A 22,574-nucleotide genomic window follows, 5' to 3' on the forward strand; every position below is an offset into this window, starting at 1 on the left:
AACACTGTTCCTAATGACTCATCTAATAGTGTTATGTAGCAGGGTTATTGCATTTTTAAATATTCTGTCAAAGAATAACGCCACAAACACAATTTATTTGGTTTACCTCATTCCTCAGATGACATTTAAACTATCTCTTACTTTTATTTGACAAATCCAGGTCTGGTCAGCAGAAAAGGTCAGGCCTGAGATCCTCTTATTTTATCCGTTATTGTATTTGCCTACTTCCTCCAGACCAGCAATTCATATTCATTTGATGAACCTTAAAGGTCAGTCTTGAACCCTAAAGCAAATAGCTTTGCACAGCAGATGTCTGAAGTGTTTTCTCAGATTACCACTCACTGGACTTCCAAAAGGCATGCACCTCCAGCTCAATGATACATCAGTAAGAAATAACTAAATGGACAAATAATGAGCACCGCTTTCTAGGACTTTTGAATACCTTTAAGATATCGATCAGAATAACCCAGTGCCAATAACATCGAGGCAATTTCTCATTTCAAGGCAAATGATAACTGCACTCATCTTTTTTGTGTCCAGATCTAGAAAAAAAAAGACTGCTGTTATAGTTTAGTTTAGCCAATCAACTCAAGCGTTCTTCTTAATGGGACATGTGATTGGCCCATTACCTAAGCAGCCACAAACCATTGAATCTGGTGTGGAGTCAAGCAAGTTGCATTTGAAGGAAACGGCAGTTCAGTGTGTTGAGATGCAACCTGGTCTCACAGGAATCCGTGAAATAGCCACGGATTCGTGTTTTTCTGGCAAGATCTTCGCAACAAAGTGATTATGTACATTCACTGAGTGAATATTTAGAAAATAAAACAACCCGCGGCATTCACAGTGGAGCGCGACTCAATGAGATCGCACCACGAATCCGGTAGATTACAAAATAAAACAGCGGACAAACGTAGATCGTAACTCATAGATCATAAGTCGTCACTTTGTTAACATTAGTGTCTCCCGCTGCAACAGAATAATATGTTGATCAGCAAATCAACCTCAGACACAAGGCATGTAATGGGCGAAGGTTTGATCCGTTAAATACACAGAGGATCAGGGAGATTTCAAAATAAAACACAGCGGATTGTATTTTTCTGGCGAGATCTTCGCCAAAAAGTGATTATGTACATTCCACTGAGTGAATATTTAGAAAATAAAACATATATTTCTCGCTAGAAATGTGATCAAAATCCATTTATATGCAGAAACGAAGTCAAAATATTGATTTTTTTCACTAAAAATTAGAGAACTGTCCATCTTGTTTTTTGTTCTGACCGCCAGAACCTTGAAAGTCACGTGACTTGGACACAAACCAATAGGAAACAATATCCATGGAATAGCCACAGGATATGACTGTCATTAACTTGCATTGTAGTGAAATCCATGTCAGTTTCACGGAAATTTGAGTGATTCCGTGGCTATTCAACGGATTCCTGTGAGACCATGTTGTGAGATGACACCAAAAGTCAAGTCAAGTCAATTTTATTTATATAGCCCAAAATCACAAATCACAGATTTGCCTCAAAGGGTTTACAGACTGTACATGGTACGACACCCTCTGTCCTTAGAGCCTCACATCAGCCAGGGTAAAACTCCTCAAAAAAACTTTTAACAGGGAAAAAAGAAGAAGAAACTTCAGGGAGTGACAGATCCATCTCCCAGGACGGACAGACGTGCAATAGATGTCGTTGTACAAGATCAACAGAGTAGAATAGAGTAGATAGAGGATGAAGGAGGAGAGGGAGGGAGGATAGAGAGATGGTTGAGAGGGAGACAGAGAGGAGCAGGAGTTCTGGGAGGAGACAGAGAGGAGCAGGAGTTCTGGGAGGAGACAGCAGCAGGTGATGAAGCGCCACCATTGGCCAGTAGTGATGGTGAGTGTAGAGTGGACCAGGAGAGGAGCATTCCCATCTGGGGCCCAACAAGATCCACAGCAGTGAGACCAGCAGGACCACAGCTCCACACCCTGTGGAAGAGAGAGCAAAGAAAAGTGAAGGACTCTGGGAAAATATCAGCTTGTGTCATGTATTATTGGGACATCAGAGAGAGAGAAGAAAAGAGGGGCCCGGTGTATCGTGTCCCCCGACACATTGGGCCTAATAGCGGCATAACTAGGGGCTGGTCCAAGGCAGGCCCGGGCTAGGGCAAAAAAATTTAAATAATCACATGAAGAAGAAAAACAAAGTGATCCAATGAAGTAATTTATGGGTATCTGTATCAATAGGATGAGGGTACTGTAATTGCTAATGCTAGTGTCATTTACCCAGCCCGACTGCTTTCCACATTATGCAAACTTCAAACTGTCTATATATAGTAGAAGGTTGCCGTGACCCAGACATGATGTGAATGCAGACTCCTGACCTGTCCTTGTACCATAAAAATCTGGGTTTTTTGGTTAAAACATCTGGCACATTGTACATGGATGATTTAGAAAACAGCATTTTTGCTATTTAGGTGACGTGTACTACAGTTTAAGAGGCTATTGAACAACATTTGGATGCATTTTGCAATCCATAATCATTCACTTTTCTCTGCTTATTCTGGGCCTTAACCGGTCTTTAATCTGACCAGAACTCGCCAGAGTGGCTTTAAAGTCCACATGCACTTATCATAAACACTCAATTTTGGTTCATAGCATTGACACTATATTTAGAGTTTGGGACATGTTTTCATTTGCCTTCCAAAGGAACGTGAATGAGACACACCCTGATGGCAAACCAATAAAAAATGTCAGTATGGAAGTAAGTCTGTTTGTATTAACTATAGGAGGTTCAGAACATGGTGGAAAACCATAATTTGATCCCTGCGTTGTGGTTTCTCATGTTACAGCGGCATGTAATGAAAAGGATCTTTCAGAAAGTGCCGGTTTCTAAGTAAAAGCACTGTGATAGTTTGTCACGACATATTTAGATTCCTTTCTGACTTTTATTAGAAATAACTATAATGAGGTACACAATATGTATTTTTATATGCATATATAGAGACAAAAAATCATTTTCATAGCCACAGTGTTATGTATTGGTTGTCTGGTTTTGCCTTTTTTAAATGAAAGCAAGAAAATGAATGTCACTATGTGTACCTTGAGAAACAAATCTTTTGTTGTTGACATTTATGAACTCATATGGAGGTGCTAGAACGCTTTACCAAACATAAACACATGCACATTATTTACTTCTTATGCATCACAACAATAAAACTTCCACAAGGCTGTAAATCAGTAATATCGCTGTTATATTCCTGTGATAGCACAGCGCGAGAGCATGCAGGCCGACAATCTTTCAATTTTACTGCCCAGGTTCGTGCACTCTCGCTGGCAAAACGTGCCAGATGAAGTGTCCTTGAGCAAGACACTGAAATCTCAAGGATTGATGTCGTCTGGGAAACCTCTGAACTCTCTATGGCAATTAGAAAAACAGAAATATCGCCTTACTACTCTAACTATATTTGTTTGTTTTCAATTATTCCTAGGTCCAGAGGGTCTGGGGTTCAGCATCACATCCAGAGACGTCCCCATTGGTGGCAGTGCTCCCATTTACGTCAAAAACATCCTCCCTCGAGGGGCCGCCATCCAAGATGGCCGACTGAAAGCTGGAGACCGGCTGCTGGAGGTGGGGCAGCACTGTCTAGCAACTTCTAACCACAGAGTTCACATACAATCTAAGTGTGCTCTGTGAGATTGCATGTGATTGCAAAGACTAATTATTCTTCTGCTCATATGGTTTTGTTCTGAAATTAAATCTTTGTAAAGGTTTTGTCGAAATGAGTCAAACACACTCTGTTCCCTGTGGCTATTATTCAGCTCCAGCTTTGAACTGCTGAGGAAAAGTGGTTAGATGGAACAATATTTTGATTATACCTCAGTCAAACTGACAGGAAAATCAGCTATTGCTCACTTTAGGGGGAAATAACCCATGTTTAATACCGCTCCAACTGGCTCAGTGAGTAATCTGCATAAAGGTTATATGGAGGCCACAGAGCCCCCTCATTAAAGTCAGAGAGCTCTTTGATTTTAGTTTTGCTGCGAGAGTGTGTGTGTACATTAATTTTGGCCTGTATGCATGTGCTTATCTAAGTAATTATGATTTGTGTGTGCGTTTGAATGTGCAGGTTAGTGGAGTGGACCTGAATGGTAAGAGCCAGGAGGAGGTGGTGGCCCTGCTCCGAGCCACACCCATGGGTGGGACTGTGAACCTGTTGGTAACTCGCCAAGAGGACTCCCTGTTGCCGCGAGAAGTGGTCAGTAGCCAGGCTGAACCTCACGTAATAACCTATTTTCACTCCACTGTCCAATACAGAAATAAGAACATTATGCTGACAACAGATTGCTTCAAATTGGAAATCCTGCATGTATGTGATGTACATGATACTGGAGAAGAATGGTTATTATTATTCTCAGTTCTCATCTTAAAAACTCAAGAGTTCATTTTTATTTATTTTCTTCATAGAGAAAAATGTTAGGAATGGAAGAAATCACTATTGTTTTTGGTTTATATTACAGTTTCTTCTTCGTCACATATCAGTATATCACAGCTTAATCCATTAACTTACTGTGGATGTGAAAAAAATCAGTAAATTTGTAGCATTCAGTGAAGCTGGGATATGAATTTGTTATGATGGCTGCACTGAGGTGCCGTTAACTGCTCCTTTAACCCATTAGCTTCTCTGTCTGTCTGTCTGTCTTTCTTTCTATTATCTTATTATCTCTGCACTGCAATTTTTTACATTTCTATGCCTAATGTGAACTCTATATCTCAGGAAAACTTTGAGGGAATTTCTTGGACTCATGCGATGGATAATGCGATTTTTGAGGTTGGAGGCAAAGGTCACAAAATATGTTTTGGGCCATAACTAAAGAATTCAAAACATTTGAAGCATTATCTACTGTCATGGCAACATATGAGTGTGAACAGACATGCAGGCTGTTTCCACTACCAGGCAATACCCGGCATGAGATGGGTCTCACTCGCCAAAATGCCCCTTATTTGAATACGAGCAGTCCGGAGCCGGCTTTTGTCGGGACTTTTTTCTTCCCTGTTGAAGAGCAGGGTCTTTTTCTCCTAAGCAGGATGTGACGTAATACTCTACACAACAACAACATACGCCATTTGTAAAAGCCGGCGAAGCAGTGTTCCCAACTTAGCGAGTTTGTTACTAAATTTAGCGTGTTTTTCAGACCCCCTTAGTGACTATTTTTCAAGAAAGCGACTGGAGGGGCGTCCCGGTGGCTCACACTGGTAGAGCGCTTACCACATGGCCGTGTGCTTGCTGCAGCGGACCCGGGTTCGAATCCGGCCTGAGGTCCCTTTGCTGCATGTCTTCCCCTCTGTCTCCCCCTTTCTATCTGTCTCTATCAAATAAAGCAGTAAAAATGCCCAAAAAATAATCTTAAAAAAAAAATAAAAAATAAAGCGACTGGAGACAAATCCAACGACTCCTTCTTACTCTTCTTAACAAGCCACTAACAAGCCAGAGGTCGGCTTGTTAAGAAGAGCCCCCGTTAGCAGCAGTTAGCTACAGTTAGCTCTGTAGCAGTACAGTGTGTATGTGCTGCTGCTACAGGAGGTGTTCACTTAGCGATCTCTGTTTGTTTACAACAAGCACCAGACACTCTGTGTCTGGTGCTTGTGCACTCTGTGCACTCTGCATCACTAACTGTGCACAGTTAGCGATGCTGTTAATTCACAATCACTATGTTTATGATCAGTGGAGACTCTGTGCATAATTAGCCATGCTGCTTTCAGCTGCTGACGTTGTGCACAGTTAGCGACGGCGAAAACCATACGTCACCTCCAGAGTCTCTAAATCCCTCTGGGGGCTAACTTGTAGTGGAGACACGCAGAGTGAGTGGACTTTTGAGAGGGTGTGGTCTGAGACTTTCCCGGTGGCCATTTTCCCCCCCTAGTGGAAACACGGCTATGGATGTAAAGTGCTACTTGTTTGGTTGATTGGTGGATAGCGGCTAAACAGAAGGATTTATGCCTACAAAATACATATCTTTGGGGCGTTCCCGGTGGCGCACCTGGTGGAGCGCGTGCCACAGGGGCCCAGTCCTCGTGGGCGGGCGGCCCGGCTCGGAGCCCTTTCCCGCATGTCTTCCCCTCTGTCTCCCCCTTTCACTCTCAATATCTCTCCTGTCAATAAAGCTACAAAATGCCCCAAAAAATATATTAAAAAAATACATATCTTTAAAATCAATATGATTACAAATTACAAGTAATGGTTTTTTTTGCGTGCAATGGTGGCTTCAAAGTCCATATGCAGCTATATATTCACATGGCATCTGACCCCAACAGAGTGGACACAAAGTTCTTAGTGTTAGGGTAGACATGTACACAAACAAACCCCCACCCCCCCCCCCCCCCCCCACCCCCAACTCATGCACACACACAAATCCACACATACAAAGCCAGTTGGTGTGTATGAGCAGACACACACACACACACACACACACACACACACACACACAGCACAAGCACTGACATGCACACACTGTTCATACACACACACAAACACACTCTCACACTCAGACACACAGCCGACATACAGGGTGACTTTGGCTGTCGTGCAACAGATGGTGAGGCTACTGCCCTCGTCCAGCCTGCGCTCAGTCGCTCTGACAGCAGGCTCGGGCGTCACAGCACCTTGGCAGTCCAGGGGCCCCTGATGCCAACCCCGCTCTTACCCATAATACTCAGCCTGGCACCCGGGCTGTTAACCCCGCCATAGGAGCTGTTCAACCTGTAGAGTAATGGCCCTCTGAGACACATTTTACTCCGCTAATGTGCTGTTTCTCCCGTTAGAAATGCAGCACCCCCAGACATAGCTCCACTTTGATTTTAACATTCATAAAGTGGCAAATGGGCTCATATTTCATTTCAACGTGTATTAAAAGAGCCATACGATTAAAATTTAGGGCTTGCACAATCTTACCATTGATGTTAAAAGAGTAAAAGCAACATAATGTGACTGATCTTATTGGCGGCTGCTGGCATTAATCCTCTGACCTTCAGGTTACTCAACGGGCTCTTTAACCACCACAGCCAACAGGTTCATCCTAACTGAAGGGACGCACCGAACTGATTCATACCTCTTGTCAGCAGCCTTGACAGCAGCTGAATGATGCCGCAAGGAGTGTTAAAAAATGCACGGCTGCCGCTCGGCTGTCGACTCATGAGAGGCGTGGTGTGAGAGTTTGATGGCTATGCTCTCTTAGCTCCTCAGGCATGACGCGATTAGAAAAAGCCCGTCATGGAAACACTGTCTAATAATCTGTTTTTGTCTTTTTTTTCTCTCTCTTTTGGCCAACATGCTATGAGAGACTGCTACTTAATATTTCATCACTTTCCACGGCAGATTAGCATATTGCTACTCTCTCCCTTACTGTTCCTTTTTCCTCTCACACACTTTCACATTTCCCAGCAGTGCTTTCACAAATCTCAATAATCCCTACAAGTATGTTCATAAAAATCTGATAAGCAGGCCAAGGCTTTGCCGGTGACAGTTATTGCAAATAAAGCATGGAGGAAAAGCATGGTTGGTAATTGCCTCCTCTATCACACACTCTGGATTGGCGTGTGTGTGTCTGTGTGTGTGTGTGTGTGTCTGTGTCTGTGTGTGTGCGTGCATATATACTGCATGCTCTCTTGCCAGGATATACATAAACACTCATGTACAGAAGATCATTTATGTGCTGTCATTCATGTAATTCCCTCAATGACAACGCGATGATGTTTTAAATGGTAGCGTGAGTGACATGCCAGAGAACTGCAGGCGTCTGTCAAAGACATACTGTATAGCCTCACAATCACGGTGGCAAGAGATCCAGCCGTATATGCTGAAAATAGAAAGAAGCCATTTTCCGTCGAGTTGACATTTGCCTGCTGATGTTTAATGTCAGCTCTGAAAATCCCTCCACGTCTTCTTTTGTTTAGATGTTTTATTGTACGCCAGGCGCACTGCACGCGCCCCCAGAGGAATTAATTTACCCTCCCAGCATGTTTGCGTTGCGTCTTTAATTACCACGGTCGGGGTGTATTTTGACATGCTTTCAGTGGCAGTAGCAGTAGCTCTCAATAGCTTTCAATAAATGTGTACTCGCTGCAGAGAGAAAAGGTTAAATGGCAATAGAGCAAAGCTGGGTGTTGTCTTTGTGATTTCACCCTGTCTGTGTCTGTCTGGCTACCTCTCCCTTTCTACTCCACGGATATCAATAGACATTTTCAGACAGATACAGTATGTTGTATCAGAGAAGTAGAGCAGCTTTAACCTTTACCGAACACTGGACTCATCACTAATAAGCCTGCCCTTTCATACCTCTTTCCTCTCTTAAACCTTTACCATCCATGATAATACAGTCATTTATTATATTCCTCATGGAGGGGTCTTTTTTGTCTCTTTGATTCAGTTATGTTGTACAAGTTTGTTTCCATAGGACTAACCCTTTGACCTCCAGGTTATGAGACATTTATTAAAGGGAAGGGGAGAGACAAGCCAGCATGATAGAGAGAATAGGAACATTAGAGAGAAGACAGAGTTCTCTCTCTTCAGCGCCAACTGAAGACACAGTAGGAGGCGCTGATCAATGGCTCTGTGAACAAAGTCATTTTATGCTGTGTTATTCCTTCACTTGACAGCTCTGGGAGTTCCAATCAGAGATTCTTAGTTAGCATTTTAACACACCAAAGGGAGAAAGTCAAAAGGATTGCTGCCCCCTATGGGTTTGGAGGTTAATTCATCACTTGTATCACAAGAGCACTTTCATGACGAGGTAGGAAGACTTGTGTCAGACATACGTTGGTGAAAACTGGCATGAATATGAATGTGAATGACTCAGTGCTTGCTGGAGTCAAGTTGACTCGCTCTTTTTAGGTTAATTCATTAGCAAAGTTGTGGATGGAGCCAGATTGTCACTTGCACAACTTGTCAGCAACAACAGATTTCCAAACAAAATTCTGGTTAAAAAGTCTTAAAAAGTCCCAAATCTACATTGCATTAAGCTGTAGGAACACTTTACACCTGGTACCAAAAGTGAGTCAAGTCAAGTCGAGCCTGATCATGCAGTGGAAATACCGTCAAGTCAAATTAATTTATATAGCACATTTCATACAGCAGGCGTAAACTCTATGTGCTTAAAGTAAAAATCATACACGACAGAAATATACAATATACATACACTAAACATTGCATTGACATTATATATAAAACAGATAAAATAAACCATAAAATAATGTGACATACATAAAAACATATAAAAACATATAATACAGCATAAAAAAATAGGGTAGAGTAGGCTAACAGGTAGTGGTATTATCATTGTTAAAAGAAACAACAATAGTACTGCTTTTAAAAGAGCCTTTACCCTTTACCTAACTAAAAGCTTGAAAATAAAGATGTGTTTTTAGTCTGCTTTTAAAGGAAGATACTGTTGTAACAGACCTGAGTTCATGTGGTAAAGAATTCCAGAGAGTAGGACCAGAATGGCTGAAGGCACCATGAGCTGCTTAAGTGTTTATTCTGGGTGAGGAGACCTTTATTTGATGATGTCAAGGATGTATTCAGAGAGCATGGCAACAACATAAGAGGGAGCTAGGCCATTCATAGCTTTAAAAACAAGAAGACGTATTTTAAAATGGATTCTGAGAGGAGTGATATGTTCACTCCTTCTGGTTTTGGTTCAAACTCTGGCAGCAGCATTCTGAATAAGCTGAAGCTTATTCAGAATGCTGAAGAGGCAATGCTGAAGAGTCCATTGCAATAGTCTAGTCAACTAGAAACAAATGCATGAACCAACTTTTCAGAGTCAGACTGTGCCAGGAATGATCTAACTCTGGAGATATTTCTCAGATGATAAAGAGCAATCTTAGAGATACTAGAGATGTGCTTCTGGAAGTTAAATTCAGCATCTAAGATCACACCTTGACATGCTCACAAGGTTCCACTAATATGGGAGTTAACAAAGAGCTAATATGGTGCCTCAAAGAGGTTAAAGAAACTGGAAAGAGCAGGAATGTGTGACATGATCAATTGAAATATGGACTGATTGGAGGGAGCTGGGGTTGACATTCAAGCAAATGGTGTTTGATTCTGCCTCAGCCCTCCCCACCAACCACCATGCCCTCCCTTCTCCCTTCACATTATTTATGACCTGCCCGGTAACACTGACAACAGCAAGGCTGGACAGTAAAGTTATATTACAAAACATCTCCAGACACACTTACACACATACACACCACTGAAAGTCCCACATGACAGCAAAGAAAGGCAACTTTAAGCACATTTAAACACTCATATACACTACACACTTCCCACGCATAGCCACTGGATGTTATTTATTGTTGGCATTTATCTCCCAGCGTGCAGCACTGTTTGTGCTTACAGCTGCGAGCGATGCTGAGCCTTCAGTCCACATCGCCCAGCTTTGTGGAGTGGAGATTGTTTTTCTAGCTCCTTTTTTCCCCCTGTAATAACCAAGTCAAATGTCACGCTTCACTGTGCAACAAGCAATGGTAACAGTCAACAGCCTCCTCTTAAAGATGTCCATCCACACCCTGCCGCTAGTGATAGAACTCCACATTAATTCACCTGTTGTGGTGCCACTTAGAGCAGACACCTCAAAACAAAGGCAGAGGAATGTAATCTGTGATTTCCAGTTTGTCACATAAACAATGAGTTGTAGTGCAGGCCTGCCTGTGACAAATCATTTTAATTCAGAAAAAAAACCCTCTCTACAGTGTAAGTGAATTAGCATGTTAGTGTTGCTGCTGTGATCCCAACTCCTTGTCACACACTTATACATACATGCATACATACCATAGACTGTATATAAATAATGGACGTAGTGACCGTGACGTCACCCGTTGGTTTATGGCCTGTTGGAAGCATCGAGTTCAGCGTAACGCTCGTTGCCATCATGTGTCTCCATCTTGTTTCCAATACGGGGAGCAGACCATATCTGGACTGTGGAGGAGTGAGAGGGATCTGATCACTGACTACAGCCTCTCTACACCTCAACCTGACTGAGAGAAGCTGCTGCTATTTCATGCATTAACTGGAGCATTAACTGGGATGTTAGTTTTGGCTAGTAATAAAACAAAAACAAAATGTATGTTACTGACCTCAGAAAACTGAACAGTGACTCCTTGGAGTGTCTGTTAGTCCAACCAAACGCTGAACAAGACATTTTTACTGAGCAAAACGTTCAAATAAACTGTCATTAAGTGAAAATACAGTGAAAGGGTCAAAGTTATGAGACCAAACCGGTAAACGTCTGTTTTTATATCTATATAACGTTCACTGACACGTTGCTGTGTATACGCATTGTTCTGCTTCTCTCCTGATGACGGCTCGCCTTGTTAGTGACCTGTCAATCAAAGGTAGCCACGCCCCAAATCATTTATCTTCTATTTTCTTCTAAATGGGGCCATTATTAGAACTTTTAGCATAAAAATTGTCTTGAAGAATATTTTTTTTACTAGCGATTGGGACTATATGATTGTCCTAAAAGAATTTCTGAAGTAATAAATCAAGTGAGAAGTTTTCTCATTTTGCACTGAAATTAATGGACATAATTTTTTTTGCAGCCAAACTTAGCGCCCCCTGCTGGAATTTTAGGTAGAATGCAGCTTAAGGCACTTCCTGGTTTGCCTCCCTGCTCAGACATGGAGGTTGCCGCCTGATACATACATACATTCATATTTAATTTAAACAATACCACAAATCACTCCATTTAAAACCTGACACACAATACAGGCTTGATTAGTCACATATGCTCAAGAGCCATAATAACGTTGTCCATGCTTGCCCTTACATCATTCCATGACCTTAGATGAGCAGTATTTTTTACTTCCAATAGGACTATGGACCGTGGAGAACAAATGGGCTTGTGAAGCTGCTGTTGTAACACTGTGGACCACATAAGAGCAATTAAACAGTACATTAAAATCCCCTCTTTACGATCATATCACACTTGTCACTGATCCATTAGTAGCTATATCTGCCAAGCAATGAGAATCTTAATTGCACAATTAATTCCGGCCTCTGATTGATGTGACCGCCGAATTTATGGTTCGTGCGAATGCTGGGGAACGTGGTAGACAAATGCGTGACAGTATTGCTGACAATTATAGCAGACTAATGGCCTGTTTCATAAGTGCCAACCATGGTGGCCTGGTTTAAAATCCTCCCTGCCATGTTTTTACCACTGGACTGTAATTGAGGCATTCAGGAGTATTCCATTTGCTTTAGCTGACGTCCTATTTTTACAAGTCTCTGAAATCATTATATATAGTAGAAATAAAAGCACTGGTTCCCTGACATGGATCACAAACCCAAACAAGCTCACCATTGTTTTTGTCTTCTAAGTCAAGGCAATCATCGTCAGTGTTGCATTGCTTTGCACAATTATTCACAGCAGATGATATCAATGCTCCTTTTCCGTAAGCATTCCTCTAGCAGTGTTACAGAGCTGGCTTTTGTTGTGGTGCCCGCATTACAGTGAGGTTACCATTCATGACTCCGCCGTATTAAAGTTGGAAGACAAGAACAGACTTATGAAGCTGTATTGATTTCCTCACTGCTGAGATCCATTTACCGAGTCGGTAGAGGGGGAAATGAATTGATACAAGGCAAACAAAACACGATCCCTGTCTGTGGAGGCAACTAAATGATGCACAGATCTGTTGAGTTGGAGCCAAGTTCACCGCTCCTCTTTCATTCTTTTCATTTACTCCTCAACATAGAACTTTACTTTGTCCTTCCTCCAGTCTAAGGCAGTTGAGTTAAATGTTGTTAAGGTAGAAAATGGAAAAACAACATCCAAGCAGAGAACACAGGCCCCATTATGTGAGGCTGCAGTTTATATTTTTGCAAGTAGGGTTTTATGAGGTGCTTCTTCATAGTCAATGTATTATCTACAGTGGATGGCGGTTGGCACGCCTCCAGTTTGGAATAAATAGGAGGACAGGCACAGCTAAGCAATGTACTGCTATAAACAGGAGCAGTAGCAAAATGTTTTTTAGCAACCTTAAAAAATATTAAATCAGTTCAAGTGTACGCTATATTTATAATATTTTACTGCTGTGACATAGCCCTTTCCAACTGGAAACTGAAGCCATTATATGCACATGCGCTCTTCAAAGCCACCAGACTCCATTGACAAAAACAGTCATTTTACTGCACAGAACACAAGAGTTGCTGGTCTACACACTCTACCCTCAACAGCTGTCATGATCAGTTAGTTTGTGTGTGTGATTTGTTTGTGTTATAGTGTGACTTGCTTAATCCAAACTAACCCTTTAAAACGCCAACCAAGAGATTGAGGCAGCAGTAGATCAGCAACTCCTCTGCAAGGTATAATTACTGTTTGGGTTGATGGGGTCTGGTGGCTTTGAAGAAAGTATAGGCAACAGCTTCAGCTCCCCATCAGAAAGGGCTGTCTCAAGCATAGACTGTATATAAATAATGGATGTAGTCACAGTGACGTCACCCATTGGTTTGTGGCCCGTTGGAAGCATCGAGTTCAGCGTTACGCTCGTCGCCATCTTGTGTTGCCATCTTGTTTCCGATACGGGGAGCAGACCATATCTGGACTGTGGAGGAGGAGAGGGATCTGATCACTGACTACAGCCTCTCTACACCTCAACCTGACTCAGAGAAGTCACTGCTAATTGATGTTAGCATTAACTGGAGCATTAACTGGGATGGTAGTTTAGGCTAGCAAAAAACAAAAACAAAATGTACGTTACTGACCTTAGAAACCTGAACAGCGACTCCTTGGAGTGTCTGTTAGTCCAACCAAAAGCTGAACAAGACATTTAATGAACAAGACGTTCAAGTGAAGATACAGTGAAAGGGTCAAAGTTATGAGACCAAACCAGTAAACGTCCTTTTTTATATCTATATAACGTTATGTACAACTTTATTGAATATATATGTGGATACACATTGCTCTGCTTCTCTCCTGGTGACGGCTCGCCTTGTTAGCCACCTGTCAATCAAAGGTAGCCACGCCCCAAATCATACGATTTTTTATCTTCTATTTTCTTCTAAATGGGGCCATTATTAGAACTATTAATATGTAATTGTCTTGAAGAGGATTTTTTTTTATTAGTGATTGAGACCATAGTGTTGTCCTAAAAAAATTCCTGAGGTAATAAATCAAGTGAGAAGTTTTCAAATTTTGCATTGAAATGAATGGACAGATTTTTTTTGCAGCCCAACTTAGTGCCCCCTATTGGAATTTCCGGTAGAATGCAGTTTAAGGCACTTCCTGGTTTGCCTCCTTGCTCAGACCCGGAGGTTGCCGCCTGGTCTCAAGGCAAAGTGAAGATTTGAAAATAGCAAAGATTTGAAAATAGTAAAGATGTTAAAATAATAGGTGGCAAAAGTATGATTGCTGCTGCTCCTGTCAGTTTCGCCAAAGTGTAGGTAATACATAATCATATTGGTACATAAATACAGCATACAACCTGACTTGAAAAAATCCAAACTATCCCATGAAGGTAACATAAGCAGGTTTTTTTTCACTTTAAATCTACATTTTAACTCAGAAACCGTTTCATTGTAAGTAAATTTGCAAATACAAAAAAATTGTCCTAGTGATTTGGTGCAATGAAAATACAGAGTTGATCTAGGATCAACTTGCTTTTGTATGAAAAATGTATTAAAAATGGAAGAGTTAGAAATAATCTCTTCAAACCACTCAGATTATTCGTTTTAACATTCACCCGTGCCACCTTCCATCTCCTTTCACTCCGTCCACTTACAGACGTAAAGCAGACTCGTTAATGTCTGATGCTGTAAGAGCTCAGCACCCAGATGATGATAAACCTTTTGGGTTATTCCACTGAAGTGGTGATAAACAGTGCTTTCTTAAGCTATGCAGCATCTATAGCCATGCCAAAAAATGACATCTGTGGTGTTAATATAATTAGATGTCTGTTAGAGTAATGTTCTTTCACTGTAAGGATGATGCAATATGTAGCGACTTTTACTAATAAAGTGCTAAAGACAGAAATTCTTTCAGGCGTTTATTAATATAAGAGCAGGTACTGAGCCAGATTGTAAAACTTGGCAAACAACTACAGGAGATGAGTCATTTCTTACTGGTGGAACTGATAATTTAAGGTGCTGCAACCTTTTTTACAGATATTCATACATCTCCGATAATGAATTTGCACTCTATGTTATGACTTAAAAACAGAGCAGCTGCTAGAATGTAATTAAGAGTAATCAGCATATTGCTCTACAATTACAAATGTCTCCAAATAGCTGAGCCCAACTCTGTAAATTTGTTCTGAAAATACAGTTGGAACTCAGGTGAAGTCAAATTACAGGAATTGCTCTAAAGGCCTTTGGAAGAAGTAGTGTGGAGCTGTGGTTTTGCAACCTGCAATCAGTGAGAGCATCTATGAATTTACAGAGCTCTTCAGAACAGTTTGGCAGCAGCGGATGCATCTTAGAGGTCACTTTCTCTTCCACTTTATGGCTTAAAATGTCTCAGAAATGACAGGGCAGGATGATCTGGTAGGTAAGGGCTGCAATGTGTTACCATGGCACCAAAAAGCTCTTCCCTATCTCCAAAAAGCATCCTCGTGTAGGTACACTTTATCCAAATTGTCCACTGAAAGCTTCATAAAATTCATACTTTGCTCTTACTCCGTGACGTTTAGCAGAGTCGCTTCTCTCCTGTTTTTTCCTCTGCTCTCTTCTTGCTCTTTTTTGTTTATCACTGCCACCTTCTATTTCAAGAATGCTGATGAGTCCTTCCTACATTTTTAATTTGGCTCCTATAGAAATGCTCTCTGATCAAGGTGCAGAGTTCAGAAACATGCTCCGTCGTAATTAAACTTAATGCTGCCAAGCGTGGTTGAAGACAATGCCAGCCTGGTTAACGATTTCCGAGCGTGTCTCGTCGGCGCCACCTGTTTTCGTTTAGCACTTTTCAGCAGCTGTTCTCATAATTATGCTTGCTGTCAGTGCAGAGAACGGGAGGGTGCACCGCAGCATTGTGCGATGCCGATAAACAAGGTAGTTAAAGGCCACTTATGGCGACACAGTCACTCTCCCGAAGGGGATTCAGCGTCTGTTTCCAGAACACATAATGGGCTGAAGTGTGTATGTGCAGTTGGACATAGCAAAGCGCTTTTTATCCACCATTAGCTTGAAATGAGAGGCATCTGCTTCATGATGTGCATCTATACTGTGGTTCCACAGGAACGCCTTTGCAAACATTCCCAGTTGCCAAGTACACTTAGAAAGTCACCTTTTATTTTTTTATGCTCTCTTTGATTAGATGTAATCGCTTTCTAAATCACCCACAGAAACATCCAGTTCCAATCCAAGCCTGAGTATGAGTCTGTTTTTGGTTTCTCACAGTGAGATCCACTCAGCGCCTTCATTGATAGCCAGTAGCCATAAAGCATCTGCAGTGATGTAGCTAGATCTGGCCTCAGATGCCCTCAAAGAAACAGACTTTGTACTGCTAATGAGCCAAATGAGCTTTCTCATTAGAAAATCCCCAAAGGGGAACAGTCCCAGTTTGTCAGCACTAGGTCAAAATCTGCTGGATTACCCAGTCAAGAACATGTAATGTTAGTTCACAAATAGAGTTGTTGCGATTCCGATACCAGTATCGGAAATTCCTCCGATGCTTCCAAAGAGTCCACACTGTAAAAAAAATGTCTGTAGATTTTACGGTGAAAAACTGCTAAACCATGACAGTAAAAGATGGTAAAATGATACATGATACATGAAATTTTTCAGTTTCAGTAACAATGAAACACTGTAAATGTATATATCAGCTTTTACAGTTAAAAAAAAACAAACATTACTCTACTGTACAATACACTGGCAATATATATATATATATATATATATATATATATATATATATATATATATATATATATATATATATATAAGCCATCACTGTAATTTTTGCATTTATTTATTTTTTGTACAAATACTTTTTCTCACTGTTAAATGTAGTAAACACCATATCTCTAACAAAGATATACTGTTATATTTAATGGTAATATCTTTAATTTATGCAGCATTTATAAAGTATTTTCTGGTCAATTAAATGGCAGAACAGCGATTATTTTGATTAAAAACTTTTTTCTTTTTTTTTTTTACGATACAATGACAATCTTATTCTTCATATTAGAAAAAGTTGCACCGCATTTATTACATTAAAGTTCTGGCAACCACAGCTGCTGTTTTTTTTTTACTGTATAAACAACATTTTTTTTTTTTACAGTGCAGGCACCGATCCGATACCAACTACTTTATTAAATTAGTAATCTGTTCACTGGTTCGCTCCATTAAGATAATATTGTGGCTGCACTTTAATGTAAATATATTCCTAGATTTATTTATTTAAGTTGCTGTTGCACTACTGTTTTGTATAGGGCTACTGAAACTACTAAATAAATATTTATTCATGTTTTACAAAGGGTTTAACCTGAGCTGGGCCTTGCTATAATGATAATCATATCACAATCATTTTATACCATACTGGTATCTGATTGGTACTCGATATCAGCCAATACCCACAGCACAAGTATCAAAATCGGTATCGGTATCTCTATTCATAAACACTTCTAACCTGCCCCTGCCAGCTGCGTGCTCCATGCCCTTTAGTGTTGTGTAACAGCATCTCCTCTCAGCCCCTCACCACACCTGAAAGGGGCTGGATTTGTTTTTAGGCTTAGAGGTATTTAATATTCGTCCCCTTTTGTCAGAAAATGTTGCGAGGAGAAGCTCCGCCAAAAGAAATTTGTGTTACAATACTTATCACGCGTGCACCACTTTTGCAATTACACCCATGGCTGATTTCTTTTAGCCCTTTTAAATTCATTTCCAATGACCTTTATGTCACCAAATTGGGCCAAGTGTGGAAAGAAGTTTCCAGCAGTGTTAATTGTTTTAGGCAGTGATGTGCAGAGAACTCTGAGTTATGTGTGAATAGAAGTAATTGTGATTCATTTGCACTCTCTGTTTCTCTCTCCCTCGCATCTCACTGTTTTTTTCTGTTGCTGTTTCTCTGACACACACATGCACACAGCCAACACACCTTTCTTATTAGCATGTGACAAGTTAAGCGAGGTAGAAACAAAACAAAAAAGGGCCTATTAAGCAGGCAGAGCTCTTTTGCTAGACTGATGAGCAACACTTTCCTCTCTCTGCCCTCTTCTGTTCACCTGCTCAAATGCTGCCTCTGTGGCCCTCCCCTGCCAGGACAATAGACTGTAATGAATGGGTGCTACCCCATCACAGTGTTAATTAATAAAGGACTTAATCGTATAATGGACTGTGACTGCATGGCTGTGTCAGAGAGAGAGCAGAAAGAAAATGACATGGGCTTCTTTTGTGATGAGCTGGCCAAGTGTCCAGTCTCTGAGGCGCTTGGATAATGAGAATAATGATATAACAACCACTCTCAACAACGTAAGATTGCTTTAGTATTAAGGTTGACCATGATGATTTATGCTTGGACACAGCACTGCACCTTTTATGCACCAGTCAACATTGCATATTTGTAGCCAGCCACGGTATTATGGGATTTTGTTGCAACTTTAAAAGCCTTAAATCATGTGACACAGCATCAATTACACACTTGCTAGTCCTCTTCTTTTTCAAACAGGGTAAAACATACAACAATACAGTATTATGTGGTTTGACTGTGACACCTACTTTAAGACTGGAGAGACACTTACTTTGGAAAACTGTGTGGCTCACAGACATTTGGCAGCTTTGTAAGAGCAGTAAAAACACCTTTTAATACAGTTTTAACATACATAGATGGGGGAACACACATTGTCCTGACATCTCAGTCAGTCACACTGTACACACCGGACTTCAAATACAACTCTGAGTCCTGCCACATCCAGAAGTACTTGGATGACACTGCTATTGTGGCTGGTATCAGGAATGGACAGGAATCTGAATATAGGGATCTGATAAAAGCCTTCAGTGACTGGAGTCACAAGAACTATCTCCTACTGAACACCTCAAAGACTAAGGACATGATCAGAGATTTCCACAGGATCAAGCCCCCCCTTCAGCTAGTGAATACCTGTAGGGTGGACACATGGAGGTGGTGCCAAGTTATAAGTATCTAGGTGTATACCTGGATAATAAGTTGGACTGGTCCTGAACCTCTCAAAAACTGAACTGCTGGTCCTCCCTGCTAAACCTACAATACACCACAACATCAACATCAAAATTGACTCCCTTGATGATCAACTCACCTTTTCCAGTCATGTTGCCTCAGTTGCCCAGTCTTCCCGCATTGCACAGCATCAGAAAAATCAGACCTTACCTCACTCAACATGCCACTCAACTCTTGACAAAAGCTGTCGTCATCTCAAAATTTGACTACTGTAATGCCCTCCTGATGGGCCTGCCAGACTGCACAATAAAACCGCTTCAGATGATCCACTGGCTACCAGTTGTAGCCCGCATTAAATCTCTAATGCTGCCTATAAAGTTGTCTCCGGTACTGCACCCAGCGACTTGAACGCCCTGATACAGACACATGCTACCTCACCACCGCTGAGCTCTTCCAATGAACGGCGCCTGGCTCTACCCCCCGTTGGTCCAAGGCAATCCAGACTCTTTGCATTTCTTGTTCCCCGTTGGTGGAACCACTACCAGTTCCTACCAGAGCAGGGGGTCCCTCTCTACCTTTAAAAACCAGAGAGCATCTTCTCTCCTAGAACCACACAATAATTATACTCCTTAAAGAATCATCGCTAGCACTTATTGTTGCACTAATGGCTCTTATTGCACTATACCTTAATTGTTTCACTTTTCCCCTTTTAGTCTGTTCCCAGACTAACTGAATTTCCCCTCAGGGATAATTAAAGTAATTTTGATTGATTGATTGATTTGATTGAAATATGTACCATTGGACCAAGAGCCCATTTGTCTGATGGACCAGTATCCAGGAAACAAAGCCCAATGGCTCCAACAGCTCCAGACTCCAATGACAGACTCCAGCTAGTCCGACTGTACTAACTATTCACGCTCTCATACACACCTACGGGCAATTTAGAGTCACCAATTAAACCTGTCTCTATATGTCAGCCCTGTGATAGTCTGGTGGACTGTGAAGGGTTTACCCGCCTCTCACCCAATGTCAGCTTGGTCCAGCTTGATGATTTATAATTTATTTCAATTCATAAACAGATTTTAACCCATTCAACAAACATGATTTTACATAGTTCATTTTAGCTCCATGTATATAATGCCATTCTGCCTTCATGCCCCAGTTCACACTTGTTGGTTTATTTAATCAGAGTTGTACTAAGTGTATCAAGATGCAGAATTTAGCAAAATAAGCCAGAAATATAGAATAAGTCTTCTGTCAGGTAGTAACCTATTAGTGTCTGATACCAATATTAAAGCACTGCAGTTATTTAGGCTTAGGACTTCTGATTTGGCTATCTGTGTCGTCTTTTCCCCTAACATCTTAGTGTATTTTGATGTGTTTATTAAAAAAATACTTCTGTATTTTGGTTTTACAATATCCGGGAAACCAGACGAATCTGCCAAGCTCATTTGTATTTGTTACTCTCCCATTCAATGTCATCCAGATCATCTTACGATACTGAGATCAAACTGTCAAGATAGACAGGTTGATCAAATATAAATCAAGATTATATCACAGGGTTTCCTATTTCTACTTTATTGTTTTCAGAAAGATATTTTAGTGACTGTTCACCTGTAATATGAGAAAGTCCATGACCTGGCCGCAAACATGCACCGCAACGCCACGCGCTTTGTTGCTCTGGTTGGTTTAAGGTATATTTAGAGCCATTTTGATCTGATCCCGTTGATAGCGCCCCTTTGAAATAAAAAAATAACTAAGAGGTTCCAGACTTATACGTATTTGCGAATTAGTCTGACAAAGCCAGGTTAACCCTCTTGAGTCATCAAATGCACCAAAGCATGACTTCTTCATGACATCCAGACTAGAAAACAAAGCAGCGTGGAGCAATTTACCTCTAAAGTTCTGGCTGTAAACACCATGAGGCCAGTTTCAGTTTGATGATGATATACCAAGTAAAACTGGAGCTCAAGCTCAAATATATTTAGTGTAAAATGATAGAACTGGATGTAAACCTCTTATATGTTATATTTGCAACCTTTGTTCACATTTGTAACATTTAAAATTCTTTATTGAGCATGATAGTGTTTTGAAAGTTAAAAAAAAAGATTCAAAATCACATTTTATGTTGGACTAAAGGACTAAAAAAGACACACAATGACCAAAAAAGACACAAAATGACTAAAAAGAGACACAAAAAGACACAAAATGGCCCAAAAAAGACACAAAATGACCAAAAAAAGACACAAAATTACTACAAAGAGACACGAAAAGACACAAAATGACTAAAAACTACACAAAATGACCAAAATTGCTAGTCCCACTAGAATAAAAACCAGAGTGGATGACAGGATCACACACAATCACAAGATCACATTTATGTTAGTTTTTCTTTGTTTCTTTGGTTCAAAATGTTGATCCAGTAAGTCAGAATAAAAAAAACAATTATTATCAGGTCATATAGGTGAGGTTGTGCTGAAAAGCGTTGTGCTGCAGGATGAAAAGGATTCAAAATGGACAAAATAGCCCAAAACTCCATAGAGTTAATATCAGCTTGCTTCCCGACTGAGATTCAGACTACATTAGATCATTAGACCTGGCAGAACGGACAAATCTGAATGGAGATCTGGCAGGAGAAAACATAATCTGAAAAGTTTGTTGTTTAATGTGCAAGCCGGAGTGTCTTCACAGCCAGGTATAGTTTGTTCCTGGCTTTAGCAGGTGTTTGAGACGTTCAACTATCATTCGTGAGTGCAGTTTTCTCTGGAGACAGGGCCGGTTATTCCTACAGGCCACCAAGGCGGCTGCCTAGGGCGCCAAATATGCAGGGGGCGCCACAAGGGGGCTTAAGCATACATCTTTGTTTTAACAACATTGATTAACGAAACTTTTTTTTAAAAAGCATGGGCAATAAAACCGTCATTGAATTAAATGAACATGCCCCAACCCATATTTCGAATGAAAATGTAATATTATATTATATAAAATATGATACGTGCATCATAGTGTACCTATATCAGAATGAATACATGGAATGGATGTGGTTCGGGGGGGCGCAAAATCTCAATATCGCCTAGGGCAGCCAATGGGCTAGAACCGGCCCTGTCTGGAGAGAATTGTTGTAGGAGACAATGTGGATTTGTCTCTCCATCTTAGCAGAAAGTTTCCTGCCAGTAACCATACCAGAGAAAATAATTTGATATAAGAAAACTTATTGAACACAAGATGGTGCAGTTACCATTTAGGATCGTGGCTTATAACACATTTTAAAACCAAACTTTTTTTTATACTGGTGCTTTTTAATTTAAGCCTGCAACTGTTTCAGTGTTTTTACATCAGTTCATCTATTATCAGTACTTTTGTTCTCTCCGTCCCAGGTGCATAAACGGGGCTGAGCTCAGAACAATGAGGTGACTCTCTTTCTTCTCCTGTTCAGAGGTAGTTGAATCCAGCTCTGCCT

At 40.8% G+C, this 22,574-nt stretch overlaps 1 protein-coding gene across 1 annotated transcript in view; it reads left to right on the forward strand.

Moving 5' to 3' along the window:
- The window catches only part of LOC131962165 (partitioning defective 3 homolog), a 572,304-nt gene that overhangs the window by 275,240 nt on the left and 274,490 nt on the right, over window positions 1-22,574 (forward strand). Inside the window, exons 11-12 of the mRNA XM_059327127.1 lie at window positions 3,472-3,611; window positions 4,111-4,239. Of these exons, the coding sequence (XP_059183110.1) occupies window positions 3,472-3,611; window positions 4,111-4,239 (269 nt within the window). The remainder of the gene's footprint in view (window positions 1-3,471; window positions 3,612-4,110; window positions 4,240-22,574) is intronic.

This window comes from Centropristis striata, chromosome 23, assembly GCF_030273125.1.
Source record: "Centropristis striata isolate RG_2023a ecotype Rhode Island chromosome 23, C.striata_1.0, whole genome shotgun sequence".
In the NCBI taxonomy this organism is placed as follows: Eukaryota; Metazoa; Chordata; class Actinopteri; order Perciformes; family Serranidae; genus Centropristis; species Centropristis striata.